The 16243-nt window shown below is 34.9% G+C and overlaps 1 protein-coding gene across 10 annotated transcripts in view; it reads left to right on the top strand.

Annotated features, from left to right (window-relative positions):
• Nucleotides 1-16243, top strand: part of BIRC6 (baculoviral IAP repeat containing 6) — a 226673-nt gene that overhangs the window by 165084 nt on the left and 45346 nt on the right. For all 10 annotated transcript variants that reach the window (XR_009357395.1, XM_059188672.1, XM_059188669.1 and 7 more), the window contains 2 exons: nucleotides 166-330; nucleotides 1567-1735. Coding sequence is in view for 9 of the 10 variants with exons in the window: in XM_059188672.1 (XP_059044655.1) it covers nucleotides 166-330; nucleotides 1567-1735 (334 nt within the window). In the remaining variant the exon portion in view is untranslated. The remainder of the gene's footprint in view (nucleotides 1-165; nucleotides 331-1566; nucleotides 1736-16243) is intronic.

Genomic DNA, 16243 nt, shown 5'->3' with positions numbered 1-16243 from the left:
AGAGGCTTAACCCACTGAGCCACCCAGGTGCCCCCTTTATTTAATATTTTGAAGAGTCCTCAGACTGTTTTCTATCGCAGCTGAACTCTTTCTTTTTGCACTGATAAATATTTTTGAGGGCAACTAAAATCAAATAGTAAGAAATTTTCGTTTTTTCCTCGTAAGCCACAGGTATCAAGCTCTCATAACCCTACATCAACAGAAGAACAGCAGCTGTATTGGGCCAAAGGGACTGGCTTTGGAACAGGCTCTACAGCTTCTGGATGGGATGTGGAACAAGCCTTAACCAAACAGAGGCTGGAAGAGGAACATGTTACCTGTCTTCTGCAGGTATGTTTACAATGTTGATACTGTCAGGGATAATAATTAAAATTATTTTTTTATATTTGTATTGATTAAGTGTTGATGACTCTCCAACTCATCTTCAGCTACTTGTATAAAACACATTATACTCCTTACTCTCAGTGCATTTAAGATACTACTGGACTTGTATCTATACAGGTCCAGTATAACATACTACTGGACTTGTAACTATAAATTTCTTCCCTCTCAATTAGCTTCTTCACTGAGAGGAAATTGACAAGTATGAAATTACCCCAAAACTGGAAAACGTACCATATCCACCTCGTTCCAGTCCTCTTTTCATCTAACATGCTGTGTCTGGACTCTTCAAGGGAAAAAAATTATTTTTTTAATATATTTGTTTCTTTGTTTCATATTGTTTTATGACTTTTCTAGAATCAGGCAAGTTGAACATACACCAAAAATCCCACAGCACCAGTATGACAAGGGGGAGGTGCTTAAATACTAGCTTGAGTCCCTGCATCAACTAAATAGGTCAAATTTTTCTTTTTTTAAAGATTTTACTTGTCTGTTTGAGAGGGAGAGAGACAGTGAGAGGGAACACAAGCAAGGGGCGTGGGAGAGGGAGAAGCAGGCTTCCCGCTGAGCAGAGAGCCTGATGCAGGGCTCAATCCCAGGACCCTGGGATCATGACCTGAGCTGAAGGCAGATGCCCTATGACTGAACCACCCAGGTGCCCCTAAAATAGGTCAAATCTTTGAGCCTTATTTTCTGCAGTTCTAGAGTGATAGGCTCATTCTAGTATAGAATTCTAAGATCATCCTCAAAATGTAAACTGAATCTACTCAATAAAATAAATAATGTCAGAATTTCTGCTAAGTTTTTTTGTTTTGTTTTGTTTTTTTAAGATTTTATTTATTTAGAGAGAGATAGCAAGAAAGGGAATACAAGCAGGGGAGTGGGAGAGAGAAAAGCAGGCTTCCTGCCAGGCAGGGAGTCCGACTCAGGGCTGCTGCTAAGTTTTGAAGTATGTGTTCTTAGGTGGACTTTTTCTAAATGTCTAACTGTATACAGTATATCGTCATCATGCTAAAAGCACATCCTTCTCTTTTGAAAATCTGAAGAAAAGAATATCTTGTTTTTAAAAGATAGACAGTGACTGACTTGAAAATATAAACAGTACTCTGAATATCTAACAAAATGTGGGCTTTTGAAGTGTGGGAAGCTAAAATCCAATGTGAACCCAACAACTTTCATTTTTAGGTTCTTGCAAGTTATATAAATCCTGTGAGTGGTGCAGTAGATGGAGAAGCCCAGTCATCTCACGAGAGTCGAATTCAGAACAGTAATGCCCTTCCTTCTGTCCTTCTAGAGCTGCTCAGTCAGTCTTGCCTCATCCCAGCTATGTCCTCTTATCTACGAAATGATTCAGGTAAATCATACTGTTGTTAGTACCTTGTTGACTTCTTTTATCGTCTATTAAAATAATAAGGTACAATTGAAGTATTTGGTGTTAGTTATCCCCGATATATGTAGGTATAAGATTAATGGATTTCTTTCTTAAAAATTTTTCTGGAGATAACCTAGTTGTCTTTAGGGGTTCCTAATTGGCTAACTGTGTTGTGACCTGTTCTGGAACACAAAATGAAAGTTTTCCTTATCCCTTTGTTTTAACCTGTGAATGTACTGTATTGAAAAATAATGTATAATGGAAATTAATAGGGCAAAGGCTGGCATCTATCTTCCTGACTGTGTTCTGAGCTAAATATGGTTGATTGAACTTCTGTGCATCTTAATGTTTTTCTCAAGCACTGTATAATTTCAGATGATGGTAAATTGAAGAAAGGCAGATATACAAATTATTCTAATCCATAGATATTTGATAATAAGTACTAATTTTTACAAATTCAATAAGAAAAGTACTACAGTTACTTATTTTGCCAGTTTGCAACTGATAATTGAAACTAGTTATAGTTGTGAAATTAGTTCCAAGAATTGGTATTCTTTTTCCAAATAATAATAGTTTTGTTTACAGATATTGCCAAAAAAACCCAAAGCAGTTAACATCTCCTCCTTTTAGTTAAGAACTTTTAGGTTTTTTGTTTTGTCTTCTTTTTTCTTTCTTTCTTTTCTTTTTTTTTTTTTTTAAATATTTTATTTATTTATTTGACAGACAGAGATCACAAGCAGACAGAGAGGCAGGCAGAGAGAGAGAGAGAGGAGGAAGCAGGTTCCCTGTGGAACAGAGAGTCCGATGCGGCACTCGATCCCAGGACCCTGAGACCATGATCTGAGCCGAAGGCAGAGGCTCAACCCACTGAGCCATCCAGGCCCCCCTTGTTTTTGTTTTCAACTGTCTGCTCTGCTTCTGATCTTTGTCTTTTATTCGTATTCTTGCTTATAAAAATAGAGTTTTACCCATTGAATTGTATTATTAAGGATAGGTGAGGAAAATGATGGGAATAAGTCTTGAAGTCTGTTTGGTACTTGGTAGCAGTTTAATGCACAATTGGATGGATGGAAAAGCTACTTGTATTTGAAAAGAGGTAATTGCCCCTTAACGTCTACCATTGTGGAGGTTATTGGGCTTAAAAACCGAGGGTTTTCTAGTCTGCTTTAAACTTCTTCATAAAAATTTTGAGGTGATATATTATTTAGATTGATTTTGTTCTTACACTGACCTATTTCATGTATCACATTCGTCTTTTTTTAAAAGTAGTTGTCAAATAAACAGTATATTTATTGATTAAGTAAAATTTTTAAAGCTATAAACATCCTGGTGCCAAAATTTAACATTGGATTGTATAGAGAAATTGAATAGAATAAGATAAGGTTTTTCTTTATCTCTTTCCACATTATTAAAATATTGTATTAATCATTTCACTTTCAAAATTTATATCCTCAAAAACTTAAAATCTTGTTCTATAGTTCACTCTGTGTAACACTGAGCTTTTATGTTTATGGTCAGGGTTAAAAAGGAAATCCAGTATTATCTACGTTTACTATTTAAAATAATGTATTCATGTAAACTGTAATTTCTGCTGAGTATATTAATAAATAGTGATTTTGATAACTATCTGGGATTACAGAGACTTCGATACTCTATCTTGGAGCTATTTGAGAAATTTAATACAACAAATCAAGAGTTTGACCTTTCTTTTGTGACATACTATTTATCTGTAAAAGGTGATTTTTTTTTCCCCAGCCCAATGTTTAGATTTATGTACTTGAAGTTGATACCTGGTCCAGTGGTAGAGTTGGAATTGATACAATCACATTTGAATGTGGTAACAAATTACTTTGAAATTATATTTTTAGATAAATTAAAGTGACTTAGTTAAGATGAATAGGTCAGGTAATTTGGTAGCACACCTCTTAAATTGTGTTTTCAGTGATCAGAGAAAATTATTCTCGAGTTTGATGCAGTCTGATCTTTAGTTGGTGAGAAAAGTATACTCATTTAAGATGAGTGTTAAAATTCATTCTGAATATGAATTTTTGAGGAAAACATAGCTTAATGTTACATTAATAAATATGTTACTTATCAATTTTGGTTAAAATGTTAGTTTTTTAAGTAGCATTTTAAAATCTGAACAAGGGCACCTGGGTGGCTCAGTGGGTTAAGCCGCTGCCTTCGGCTCAGGTCATGATCTCAGGGTCCTGGGATGGAGTTCCACATCGGGCTCTCTGCTCAGCGGGGAGCCTGCTTCCTCCTCTCTCTCTGCCTGCCTCTCCACCTACTTGTGATCTCTCTCTGTCAAATAAATAAATAAAATCTTAAAAAAAAAAAAAAATCTGAACAAGTTATATAGTCATTTTTCTTGGAACTCAGTAAAATTCCAGTTTTAGGGTCCCCTGGGTGGCTCCGTTGGTTAAGTGGCTGCCTTCAGCTCAGGTCATGATTCCAGGGTCCTGGGATGGAGCCCCGCATCCGGCTCCCTCCTCCATGGGCAGCCTGTTTCTCCCTCTCCACCAGCTGTGCTCTCTCATGCTCTCTCTCCCTCTCTCAAATAAATAAAATCTTTTAGAAAATTCCAGGTTTAGAAGACTAGTTTATAGTTCATTTTCCAGTTTTATCATTTGCCTATAGAATATTATTTTTGGCAGTTTGGGGTGGTGGGATAGGGTAAAGTATCGAGTCTAGAATCTTCTATTTCAGTTGTCCTATCTTTTCTCCTTTAATCTGAAACATTTCCCAGCTTTTCTTTGTCTTTCATAATATTGACTTTTTTACAGAATATGCCATTTATTTCATTGCCTATCTGGCAAGTTGGTATTTAAGTGTGACAACAGTGCTAATAATTTCACTTGCGACATTATATTTCAGGAATGATTTGCTTACACTGCTAGCAGATAATACACAGAAACACAGGCATAATGCAGTAGGCTTTTTTAAGAGCTATAGTCAAGCAGTGCACATTTCCTTTCTGTCATATATATATACATTTTTTTTTTAAAGACTTTATTTATTTGACAGAGATACAGTGAGGGAGGGAGCACAAGAAGTGGGGGTGGGAGAGGGAGAAGCAGGTTTCTCACCAAGCAGAGAGTCTGATGCAGGGCTTGATCCCAGGATCCTGGGATTATGACCTGAGCTGAAGGCAGATGCTCAACAACTAAGCCACCCATGCACCCTGTTACATGTTTTTTTAAATGATAGGTGATCAAGACAAGAAAATACAGAAACATATAGTAGTTTACACTCTGGTTTTCACTGGTCTTCCATTTACTATAGAATATGCTTTCTCACTCCCTTCCCACCTCCTTTTTGTCCTCCTTCTTATGGTTGTTAGGAGAAAAATCCTAATATTTCTTTTTTTGTGAATTAACTGTTTCAGGAGGAATTTTTAATAGCCTAATAGTTTTCCTATTATAACCTTTTCATATATTGGCTTTTCTCTATTGGCCTGAAAATGGGTGGAGAAGAAAATGTAAAAGCTTGTTACAAGCGAAAGAATGGAGAAGTTTTTGGAGTGTTTTGTTTGGCGGCATCACAGGGGCAGTATAAGTCTTCATATTTAATGAAGTTAATCAGATTTGTCAAATGTTACAACATGGTTCCAGTTACTTGAAATGGTTGAGTACATTTGAAGCTTAAATAATTCTTTTTATGCGAACTAAAAGAAAGACATCTGTTAGTGTTCTTATTTGGTTTTATACATTAGATTAACATGAAATCAGTAACATAACTCGGTGTTTGCCAACTATATCAAACAGTATTGTGTATGTATTTTTAAATTTTTCTTGAAAGAACTTAATTTCAGAAGCTAATTTATAAGAGAATTGTTAGAAAAATTATAAAACAGTAAATCTAAAGCCAGAACTTCAAGGTGGGTAATTCAAATAAGTGAATTAAATGTTTTATCTCAATTATTAATTTTCAAAGGAATAATAAAAACCCTTAAAGAGAGAAAGTAGTTAGGTAGATAGGGAAATCCTTGTATAAAGAACATGTTTACTTTAACTTGCTTCTTTCAACAGTCTGACTTCTTTTTCTCATTGCCATGGATTTTGAACTCTGCCTTGTAAACAAGGATCATTTTTTTATTCAAGCAGTGGTTAATATTTATGCTCTTCAGTAAGCCTGCAGTTCCCCCTGCTGGCCACTAGATGGGGACCTGTTTCATTTCCAGTAATACTTGGTTTAAAAAAAATGGGTGACTGTAGAATGTTACTCTAGGGTTCCTCACCATCACCTTGTCTCCATACTATTTTGGAAAATGACATGCTCGTATTTTCAGAAAGCAACATTACTGAGCACATTAAATTACTTGCTAATAATTATCAAAGTGTCATTAAAAACTCTACCTTTTTAGTGATGGTTTCATAGCATGGAGGTAAGTATAATTTCAGAAAGGGAAATTTGAGTTTTCCTGTTCAGTCCCTGCCAGTTACAGATGAGGAAGGGACAAATGAGAAAATTGAAATCCAGAGAAATTTATTCATTTGCCCAGGTTTAACTCTTTAGCAGTAATATGGCCATTATTAAACACACAAATTTAAAAAAAAACTAAATTTTATTTATTTGATAGCACAAAAGTGGGCAGAGGTTTAGGGGGAGGGGCAGAGGCAGAGAAGCAGTGGAGCTGCTGCACGGCTCCATCTCAGGACCCTGAGATCATGACCTGAGTCAAAACCAAGAGGCAGAGGCTTAAATGACTGAGCCACCCTGGCGTCCCACAAATTTTCAAATTTTAAAGCAAGATAGAAATGGCTTTTTCATTATGGAAAAGAGAAGTGAATAAACATAAGTTAGAAGGTAGAAATAAGAGAACAAGCACAGGACTTTTTTGTTGGGAACATTATCGAGTATCTACCAATTTGTCTAGTTGTCTTAACTAAATAATGGTATATATTGGTATTAAAATTTTCTCATTTTTTCACAGTATTGACTTGGAAGTTCCAGAGCTAGCTATATTGGGACAAAACCCATTATTGCAAGCTGTATTACACCATCTGATTTTCCTCACACAGATTTTATATGTTTATATGTTCTTACTGTATCTTATCTTTCATTATACTTCTCAAAAAGTTAGGATTTAAATTTAATTTCATGAGTACACTATGTTAGAGTAAAGTTAATTGTTGTTATGGCAAATGTCTAAATTTAAACATGACCACATTCTTTAAAACCTGAAGTAATTACTAAAAAGTTAATTCATCTTCTCTCCCCAACCCTACACCTACCCCTGTACCCATCTTTCTGGTGTTAAGGGAAGCAAATTCAGGAGGGTCTAGCATTCTTTGAGAGCTTGGAGATTATATTAGTGTTGTGCCATGAAAACCTAGTGGTTTATCAATAAGTAATCTCATCATTTATGAAAACTTAGTTTTGGTTATTTTTTTGATACACATTGCCTGGAAACAAATAAGTAGAGATTATTGAGCCATTATGACACATAGTACTTAACTTTGTATCTTACAGTTTTCTTGCTAATGGTTTATTTGAAACTTTTGAATTGTATTATGTATGTTTCTTTGCACTGTTTTAATAAACAGTCTGTCAGAAACTGGTTAAAATTTTAAAAGATTCTTCTGCTATATGTCATTTGGCTTTTAATCCAAAGCTGTATTATAATATGGCCCTAGTTATCTTGAAAATTAGTTCAGGGGTACAAAAAGTTTGAACCATTTGCCTATATTTAGTGTATTTATTTTTATATGCAATTTAAAAACAAGATATTGTTAGGATCTATCTACCATATATTTCATTTGTGGTAAAAGAATACAGAAAGCCAAAATTTTGATCATGTTAGTATCCATGTAGTGTGTCTTGCCCGTAGGCGTTCATCAAAAAATGTTAGTTCCTTTTATCTGAAATTCTCGTATTCGTCAAAGGTATCCTGTGTGGGAATAAATATCTTTGATACAGAATGCATCACTCTGTTAAATAATTTTATTGGTAAATTTTAAATGGGTTTCTAGTTGACTTCATTTGTACAAGTTTGTAAGCTTAAAATACCTGCTAAATTTCAGAGATACCTTCCTTGATTAACCAAAGTAAAGTGATCCTTCCCTTCCTGTTAGTTGCCAGTGTAGCTAATGCTTATATTTTCACTTCTCACATTGTAGTCCTGTTATGGTATGAACTTTCTTAATGAAATTTCACCTAACCAACTTGCCAAATTAAACATAACTCTCCAGTTCTTCTATAAACACCTCAACTTGTACATGTATATTTCTTTTCTCAATAATTAAATTGTAAACCTATTAACAGTTATATTTGTTTCCAAATTTGTGCTGCTTATATTACCATTATATAATTAAATATTATACAAACTAGATGTTTATATGATAAATATAATACTTTTTTTTAAAAAAGGATCCTATAATAAAGGAATTGGTTAAAACAGTTAATTAGGTTTACACTGAGAAACTATAAAATATTTCATATATATATGAAATATATATATAAATATATATAAATAAAATATATAAATGAAATATATAAATATTTCATATACACACACACACACACATATGCCGAGATCCCCAGTAGAATGCCCTTCCAGCTAGGTAGAGCAAGTTGGCCCTGACTTGTATAAAAAAACATACATACTTTGATCCTCTGCTGGAAATCTTTGATACTTTGATGTAGATTTCTCTGTTTCTTCTTCTTGTCTAGTTGCTGGCTTATCTGCCAACTTCAGTTCAGTTCAGCATACCTAGGGTTGACATGAATCCCCAAAATAATTTGTTGGCTAAGGCTTGGTTGAGGAGTATAAATTCAATAAATTAAATAATTAGAAAATTGCAAGGGAGATGAAATACTGTATATGAATTGTTAGGCACAGAAATTATTTTTATCAGTGTATTTATACAAAACTCATTGATGTTTCCATCTTAGCATTTATATATGATAGAGTTAGTGCTAATTATATATAAAAATCATAGCATAGCCATAAAATGCCTTCTGTTTATTAATGGGCCAGTATTCTTCATGGTATGTCTTCACTTAAGATGTCCTTTCAGTGGGGCTCCTGGGTAGCCAGTTGATTCAGTGCCTTCCTTCCCCTTAGGTCATATTCTTGGGGTCCTGGCCCTGCATCAGGGTCCCACCTCAGCTGGGAGCCTGCTTCTTCCTCTCTCTGCCGCTCCTCCTGCTTGTGATCCAGCACTCTCTTTTTCTCTGTCACATAAGTAAAATCTTAAAAAAAAAAAAAATAGGTGTTCTTTCAGTAATTTCATTTGTAAGTATTTTGATTGCAGAACCATGTTTTGTTTGTATTTTTTTATTTATTATTTATTTTTAGAGATTTTATTTATTTGAGGGAGTGAGCAAGAGTGAGAGTACGTGAGCAGGGAAAGTGGGAGAGGAAGAGGGAGGAGTAGACTCCCCTGCTGACCAGGGAGCTCCATGTGGGGCTCAATCCCAGAATTCTTGGATCATGACCTGAGCCAAAGGCAGACGCCTAACCGACTGAGCCACCCAGGCGCCCCTAGTTACTACTTTTTAAATTAGAAAATTTCTCTTATGGGAGTAACTATAGTATTATCACATATTTGTGTCCTTAGTTGTTGAAAATTCCAAGGTACTTTTCAGGTATTGCATAATTCAGCAACCAGGAAACATTGGAGTATCAGGAGGGCCGTGGCTTGGCTTGCATAGTAGTAAGCAGTAGCACTGAACATGCACTTGGTACTTACTGAATAAAGGAGCTGTAAGCACCCTTGCAGACATGGCGTTGCATAACAGTGTTGTGCCCATGCTCTTTGTCAGCTGGTCACATTTAATCCTGTGACAACAGTGAAGTGTGCATGTGAAAAGGACCAAAGGGTAAAAGACAGCTAAGGGTTTTCTGATGCAGCTCTTTAGGGCAGAAACAGTGATTAAGGAATTCAAGACTGAAACAATAGCTCTGTTTTACGTTTTAACAGGCAGATTTTCATTAAGACTTTGTTACATTTATTGACTCCTTTTGTTCACTGAACACCTATCCATGTTAGTTTAAAAGTATATATCTGAAAAAGTGAACATAAATTAGCTTTTCCTTAGTTTTCCAAATTCTCTCTGGCTATATTCAGGTTTTTTTTAATAAAACACAAATAATGCAAAATTAGATATAATAACTATGTCCAATAAATGCAAACATACAAAACCTTGACATTTTAAAGTGCAAAATAGATAAGAAATGGTACAATAATGAAATTTTTAAAAAAGATTTTATTTATTTATTTGACACAGAAAGAGAGATCACAAGTAGACAGAGAGTGGGGGGAAACAGGCTCCCCACCAAGTAGAGAGCCCAAAGCGGGGCCCAATCCCAAGACCCCAGGATCATGACCCAAGCCAAAGACAGAGGCTTCAACCCACTGAGCCACCCAGATGCCCCAATACAATAGTGAAAAATTTATGTAAAGTTATTTATAAACCGGACCCAGAGTTTTATGTATCATGCTGTTCGGGCTGTTGTCCATCTCATTGTCCTTTGCTGATTACGCGGTCTCCACAGCTTTTGCTTCCATTCCTTTTATGAAGAGAATATATTTTATTTTCATAATTTAAGATTCCCAGTTGGCCCTTCCTACTACTAATTCAGTTAAATGAAATAAATGCCGTTTGAATAAAGGGAACTACTCTGTTTCATTTACTTAAAAGGACTATTTTATTTTCTCTATGCCCACTTATTTTTAGATTTAAAAAAATTTCAACTGTCAATCAGACAGTGCTTGAGATTTGTCATATCTTTTCCCCCAATTCTGCTTTGTTGAGTTTTAGCTTGCCAGGCTGTCCTCAGCATTATTCTTATCATGGACAGATACTTCTCATTTTATGCTTTTTCTTGTTGTTTTTGATAACTTATGACCATTTACTTTTTGAAAACCAGTGTTCCTTGGATTAGCTATATTCTTGTATAATTTTATCTGAAATACTATAATTTTATGTAGTTTATTTTTTATTTCATATACTCTATTTTTTTTAAAAGCAGTTGTAGGTTTTAAAGAGTTTCCACATACTCCGTCTCTCTTCAACTCCCAGTATATCATACCCTATTACTTACATGTTGCATTAGTGTGGTACATGTTACAATTGATAAAGTAATAATGGTATGTTATTTTTAACTAAAGACGGTGGTTTACATATAGTGTCACTCTGTTTTGTACAATTCGGAGGGTTTTGACAAGTGCTTAGTGTCATGCATTTCACTATTAGAGTATCACACAAAATAGATTCACTGCCCTAAGAAGTTCTCTGTGCTCTGCCTATTCATCCCAACCTCCTTCTCACCCCCCTGAAACCTCTGGTAACCACTGATCTCTTTACACACTCCATTGTTTCCTTTACCAGAATGTCATATAGTTGGAATCAGAGTATATAACCTTTCCAGAGTCGCTTCTTTTACTAAGTAATTTTTCCTCTAAGCAGTATATATTTGAGGTTCCACCATATCATTTGGTGGCTTGATAGCTTGGATATTCAACAGTTTACTTACGTATTCACCTTTTGAAAAGCATCTTGGTTGTTTCTGGGTTTTGACAGTTATGAATAAAACTGCTATACACCTTGCTCATATTTTTGTTACAGTTTTTGTTCCATTGATCTATTTGTCTATTCTTTTGCCAATACTATATTATCTCCATTATTGTAACTCGGTAGTAAGTCTTAAATCCTGATTGTAGCAGTCCTTTGACTTTTTAAATATTGTCTTGGCTATTCTGAGTATTTTGCCTTTCTAAATAAATTTTAGAGTGGGTGTTGATATCCTCAAAATAAGTTACTGGGGTTTTTATTGGGGTTTGCTTTGTTCTCTTTCTCTTTGTATGTTACATGGAAGCAAGTTGGGAAAAATAAAACATTGTTGAGTACTTTATTAAATGAGTTTATAAAATAGTAAAGATGGAAATTTTTGGATAACTGGCTACATTTATATCAATATAAATTTTAGTGTTTCAGATATTTAAATGCAGAAATGAAAGCTATTCAGAATTTTAATGGAAGAGGGAAAGTTTTTCTGAAACTTTATTTTTTTGCTGTTCTCAGGTTGAAACAGGCTCTAGAAGTTACGTTTATGTCTATGTTTTCATGTGTTTAAAAATTAAAACAACATATTAGGTGAAGTGTTTATAAAACTTACTGTTCTCTTTTCCTCAGACACAAAGTAGTATTATAAAGCAATTGAAGAAAATAAACATCCCAGAAGAAAAAAGTGGAAATGGTATATGAATAAGTACTACCTAAGAAGGTTTTCATGACTGTTCTGTTGAAAGGAACTCACTTCCTGTACAGCTAACCCACTTAAAGTGTACATTTGGTGATTTGGGGCACAGTCATGTGTAGAACATTTTTATCACTTTTATAAAAGATTCCAAGATTACATACCCCAAGATTACATACTCTGGAATTTGCTCCAGTGCATCATGAGGCATATCTTCATTTTTATGAGCACACAACTGATATTTAGTAATTAAGTCAAATCCATATTGATAAACACAAATTGGTTCCTTTGCTGTTGTAAAGAATGTTGTGATGACTATTTTTGGTGACCTTGTTAGCATTATTTAAATTTTAGAATTACTAGAACTGGTGAATGAAAATGTGTGTCAGTTTGTTATTTTGCCATGTTTTAACTTGTCCTCTAGAGATGTTAGTCAGTAATGTTTGATACCTTTATAATATTTTTTTTTAGAAATTTTTATTTATTTATTTAACAGACAGAGATCACAAGTAGGCAGAGAAGCAGGCAGAGAGAGAGGAGGAAGCAGACTCCCCGCTGAGCAGAAAGCCCGATGCGGGCCTCGATCCCAGGACCCTGGGATCATGACCTGAGCCAAAGGCAGAGGCTTTAACCCACTGAGCCACCCAGGTGCCCTGTTTGATGCCTTTATAAAAGTTTGATATCAATTTCCTTCCTCCTTTTATCTATCTATACATGCATACAAACATACATAAATTTTACACATATATACACATTTTTTCTGTACCAGTTGTGAGACATGTGTTGCAGGCATTATAACCCTGTTACCCCTAAGTGTTTTAGGATTTATTTCCTAAAAGACAAAGGCAATCTTCTACATAACCACATTATAGTAATCAGAATACAGAAAGTTCACATTGATCTAATACAACCATCTAATCATCCGATTCACAGATATCATTGATATTTCATCTGTTGTCCCAATCATGTCCTCTATAGCAAAGAAAAAAATTGCTTTTTGTCCAACAGTTAATCTAGGATCACATGTTACATATGTTCCTCTTTCATTTCCTTTAATCTAGAGCATTTCTCAGGCTTTCTTGCCTTTTCTGACTATCACAGTTTAATGAAATCTTTTATTATAGAAAAGTCTAAGGTTGGTGGAACTAGTGATTGTAGTATAATGAACGTCCGTGAGCTCCATCACTCGGCTTCATCAGTGATTAACCCTTGGCTCTGCCTTTTATTTATTTCTTCACTCTGTTCTTTCCAAATAGACACATATGTACACACAGTAGGTTATTGTAAAGCAAATCTAAGACATCATTTTGTGCAAGCCATGAGTAACGTAAGCAGTGCCTAAAAACACAAAGGCGAAGGTAAAAATAGATTACCTCATGTACCATCCTCCGGAAATAACAAACAGTAGCATTTAATAATTGTATGTGTATAGTTAGAAGTATCAGCAGGTATCTAGATTGGTGATAAAGGTAAAGGAATGGAGGTATTTGGAACCTAAACAGCTTAACTATTTCTACCAAAATGGAGAGAAGAGACAAAGGCTAGTGTAAGGGATATCAGAGTTTATTAGCTAATCTCTTAAAGCTTCTTCTCTTATAGCTGGAAGGAATAGAAAGTTTATGTAGTGGGGCACCTGGGTGGCTCAGTGGGTTAAAGCTTCTGCTTTCGGCTCAGGTCATGGTCCCAGGGTCCTGGGATCGAGCCCCGCATCGGGCTCTCTGTTCAGCGGGGAGCCTGCTTCCTTCTCTCTCTCTCTCTCTCTCTGCCTGCCTCTCTGCCTGCTTGTGATCTCTCTGTCAAATAAATAAAATCTTAAAAAAAAAAAAAAGAAAGTTTATGTAGTAATGTTTTTGCCAGTCATAGCTATTAAGCCAAACAGGCTTTGCATGATTTATGTGAAGTATTTCTGTTTTGTTCTTACCAGAGGATTTCTGCCTTTAGGGATTTAATTTGTCAAAGTATCACCATAGATTTTTATTTGTTTCTTTTTCTTGTTACTTTGTCCTGCCAAGCAGTTTGAAAAATCAAGCTATTGGCCAGTTAATATCTTTTAAGAGTTTACTTACTTTTTAGATGCATTAATTAAAAAATTTGTAATCTAGGGTACCTGGGTGGCTCAGTGGGTTAAAGCCTCTGCCTTCGGCTCAGGTCATGATCCCAGGGTCCTGGGATCGAGCTCCCTGCTGAGCAGGGAGCCTGCCTCCCCTCTCTCTCTGCCTGCCTCTCTGCCTACTTGTGATTTCTGTCTGTCAAATAAATAAAGAAAATCTTTAAAAATAAAATAAAATAAAATTTGTAATTATGGCATTAAAATTCAGCTGTAACTGTTTTGATTCTCTAGGATGTTTATATTTCCATAAACATATTAAAGTCATCTTGTTAGTTTCTACCCCCACAAAAACGCCTATTGGCAAATTGGGAATTTGATTGTAATTATATTCAGTCTTTACAGCAATTGGAGAAGACCGACGACTTAACAAGATTGAGTCTTCTGATCTATGAACACTGTATATCTTACCTGTTTAGATTTCCTTTAATGTCTCTCGGTACCATTTTTTACCCTTGAATTTATGTCAGATTTATCCCAATTCCACGTTCTATGCCATTGTAAATGGTACTGCTTTATTTAAAATTTCATTTTCCTACCATTCATATATAAAAACAGAGTTGATTTTTATTTATTTACCTGATGTCCCCCTCCCTTGTGAAATTCATATACTAGTTCCACTAGATTTCATAGGATTTCTGTATAGGCAGTCATGCCATGTACATTAAAGACCATTCTCTTTCTTTTCAATTTGTATGCCTTTTTCTTTTCTTATACATCTATATACTGTAGAAGTTGTTACTTTGGGAGAAAAGATTAGATGTGATGATTGCACTAGGGATATTTTAGAAGCTGTTTATCCGGTTAGGTTTTCTTCTATTCCTAGTTTGGTTGGAGTTTTATAATAAATGAGTTTTGAGTTTTGTTAAATGCTTTATTTAGATTTGCTAAGCTGCTCATAATGGCTTTTCTTTTCTTTTCTTTTCTTTTTTTTGTCTGTTAATATTTTTTTTTTTTTTGCTCCATTATCTTGACTTTTCAAATATTTAACTAAACCATGTATTCCTGGAAAAAAATCCCATTTGGTTGTGATTTATTATCTCCACCCCCCACTTGTGAGGGGTATTGATTCATAGTTTCTCTTTTTTCTTGTGATGTCTTTGTCTCAAAATAGTATCGGTTAATTTAATCCTCAAAAATAAGTTATTTCCATTTCTTCTATTTTCTGAAGGAGATCCTAAAAATTAATAAATGGTTTTGATAAAATTTTCCTGTAAAGCCATCTGGAGCTTTTTAATGAAAAGGTTTCTAATTGATTCAGTTGCTTTAACTAATAGGGGGCTATTCAGATTTTTTATTTCTTTTTAAAGAATCTATTTGGTAGTGTTGATTTTCTCTCCTATTTATCTGCTTTCTACAGTGAGAGAATAGGAGTGGTTATTTGAAGCTGGCCATAGGAGGAAAGAGGCATAAGAAGAAGTGTTTGGGGTGATAGAAGTATTCTGTATCTTCATTTGGGCAGTGATTACACAGGAGTGTTTATTGTCCGAAGTCATGAAAGGCACATTTGTATATTGATTATAACTTATGCATTAATAAATTGATTTTTAAAATTATAAATAATTTATCTGGAAATGATTCCATGATTTTTCTTGCATTACTTACAGAGTTTTTTGTTGTTGTTTTTAAAGATTTTATTTATTTGTTTGAAAGAGATCATAAGTAGGCAGAGAAGCAGGCAGAGAGAGAAAGGAGGAAGCAGGCTAGCTGCTGAGCAGAGAGCCTGATGCAGGGCTCGATCCAAGGACCCTGGGATCATGGCCTGAGCCAAAGGCAGAGGCTTTAACCCACTGAGCCACCCAGGCACCCCTTACAGTTTTTGTTTTTGTTTTTTTTTGCTAAGAAAGTGGCAATTAGAAAATCTTTACACTTGGGGCTCCTGGCTGGCTCAGTCAGTAGTGTGAGCGACTCTTGGTGTTGGGTTGTGGGTTCAAAGCTCCACGTTGGCTGTAGAGATTATTTAAAGATAAAACCTAAAAAAGAAAAAAAAGAAAATCCGGATACTTTTAAGATTCCTGAGAATTAAAATAAAGAACTCAGTTTTTCATTCTACCATGTGAATGCAGTTAGCTAAATCTGAGACCGCTGTAAAAATACCTTGAAAAAAATTTTTTAAGATTATGAATAATATAGTATTAAAGCTTAAAGGCAATTTTTTAGTGTGCTTTAAGGAAAC

The sequence above is a fragment of the Mustela lutreola genome, chromosome 9 (genome assembly GCF_030435805.1).
Source record: "Mustela lutreola isolate mMusLut2 chromosome 9, mMusLut2.pri, whole genome shotgun sequence".
Lineage (NCBI taxonomy): Eukaryota > Metazoa > Chordata > Mammalia > Carnivora > Mustelidae > Mustela > Mustela lutreola.
Note: the sequence above shows the minus strand (reverse complement) of the source record. Positions and strands in the feature narration are given on the sequence as shown.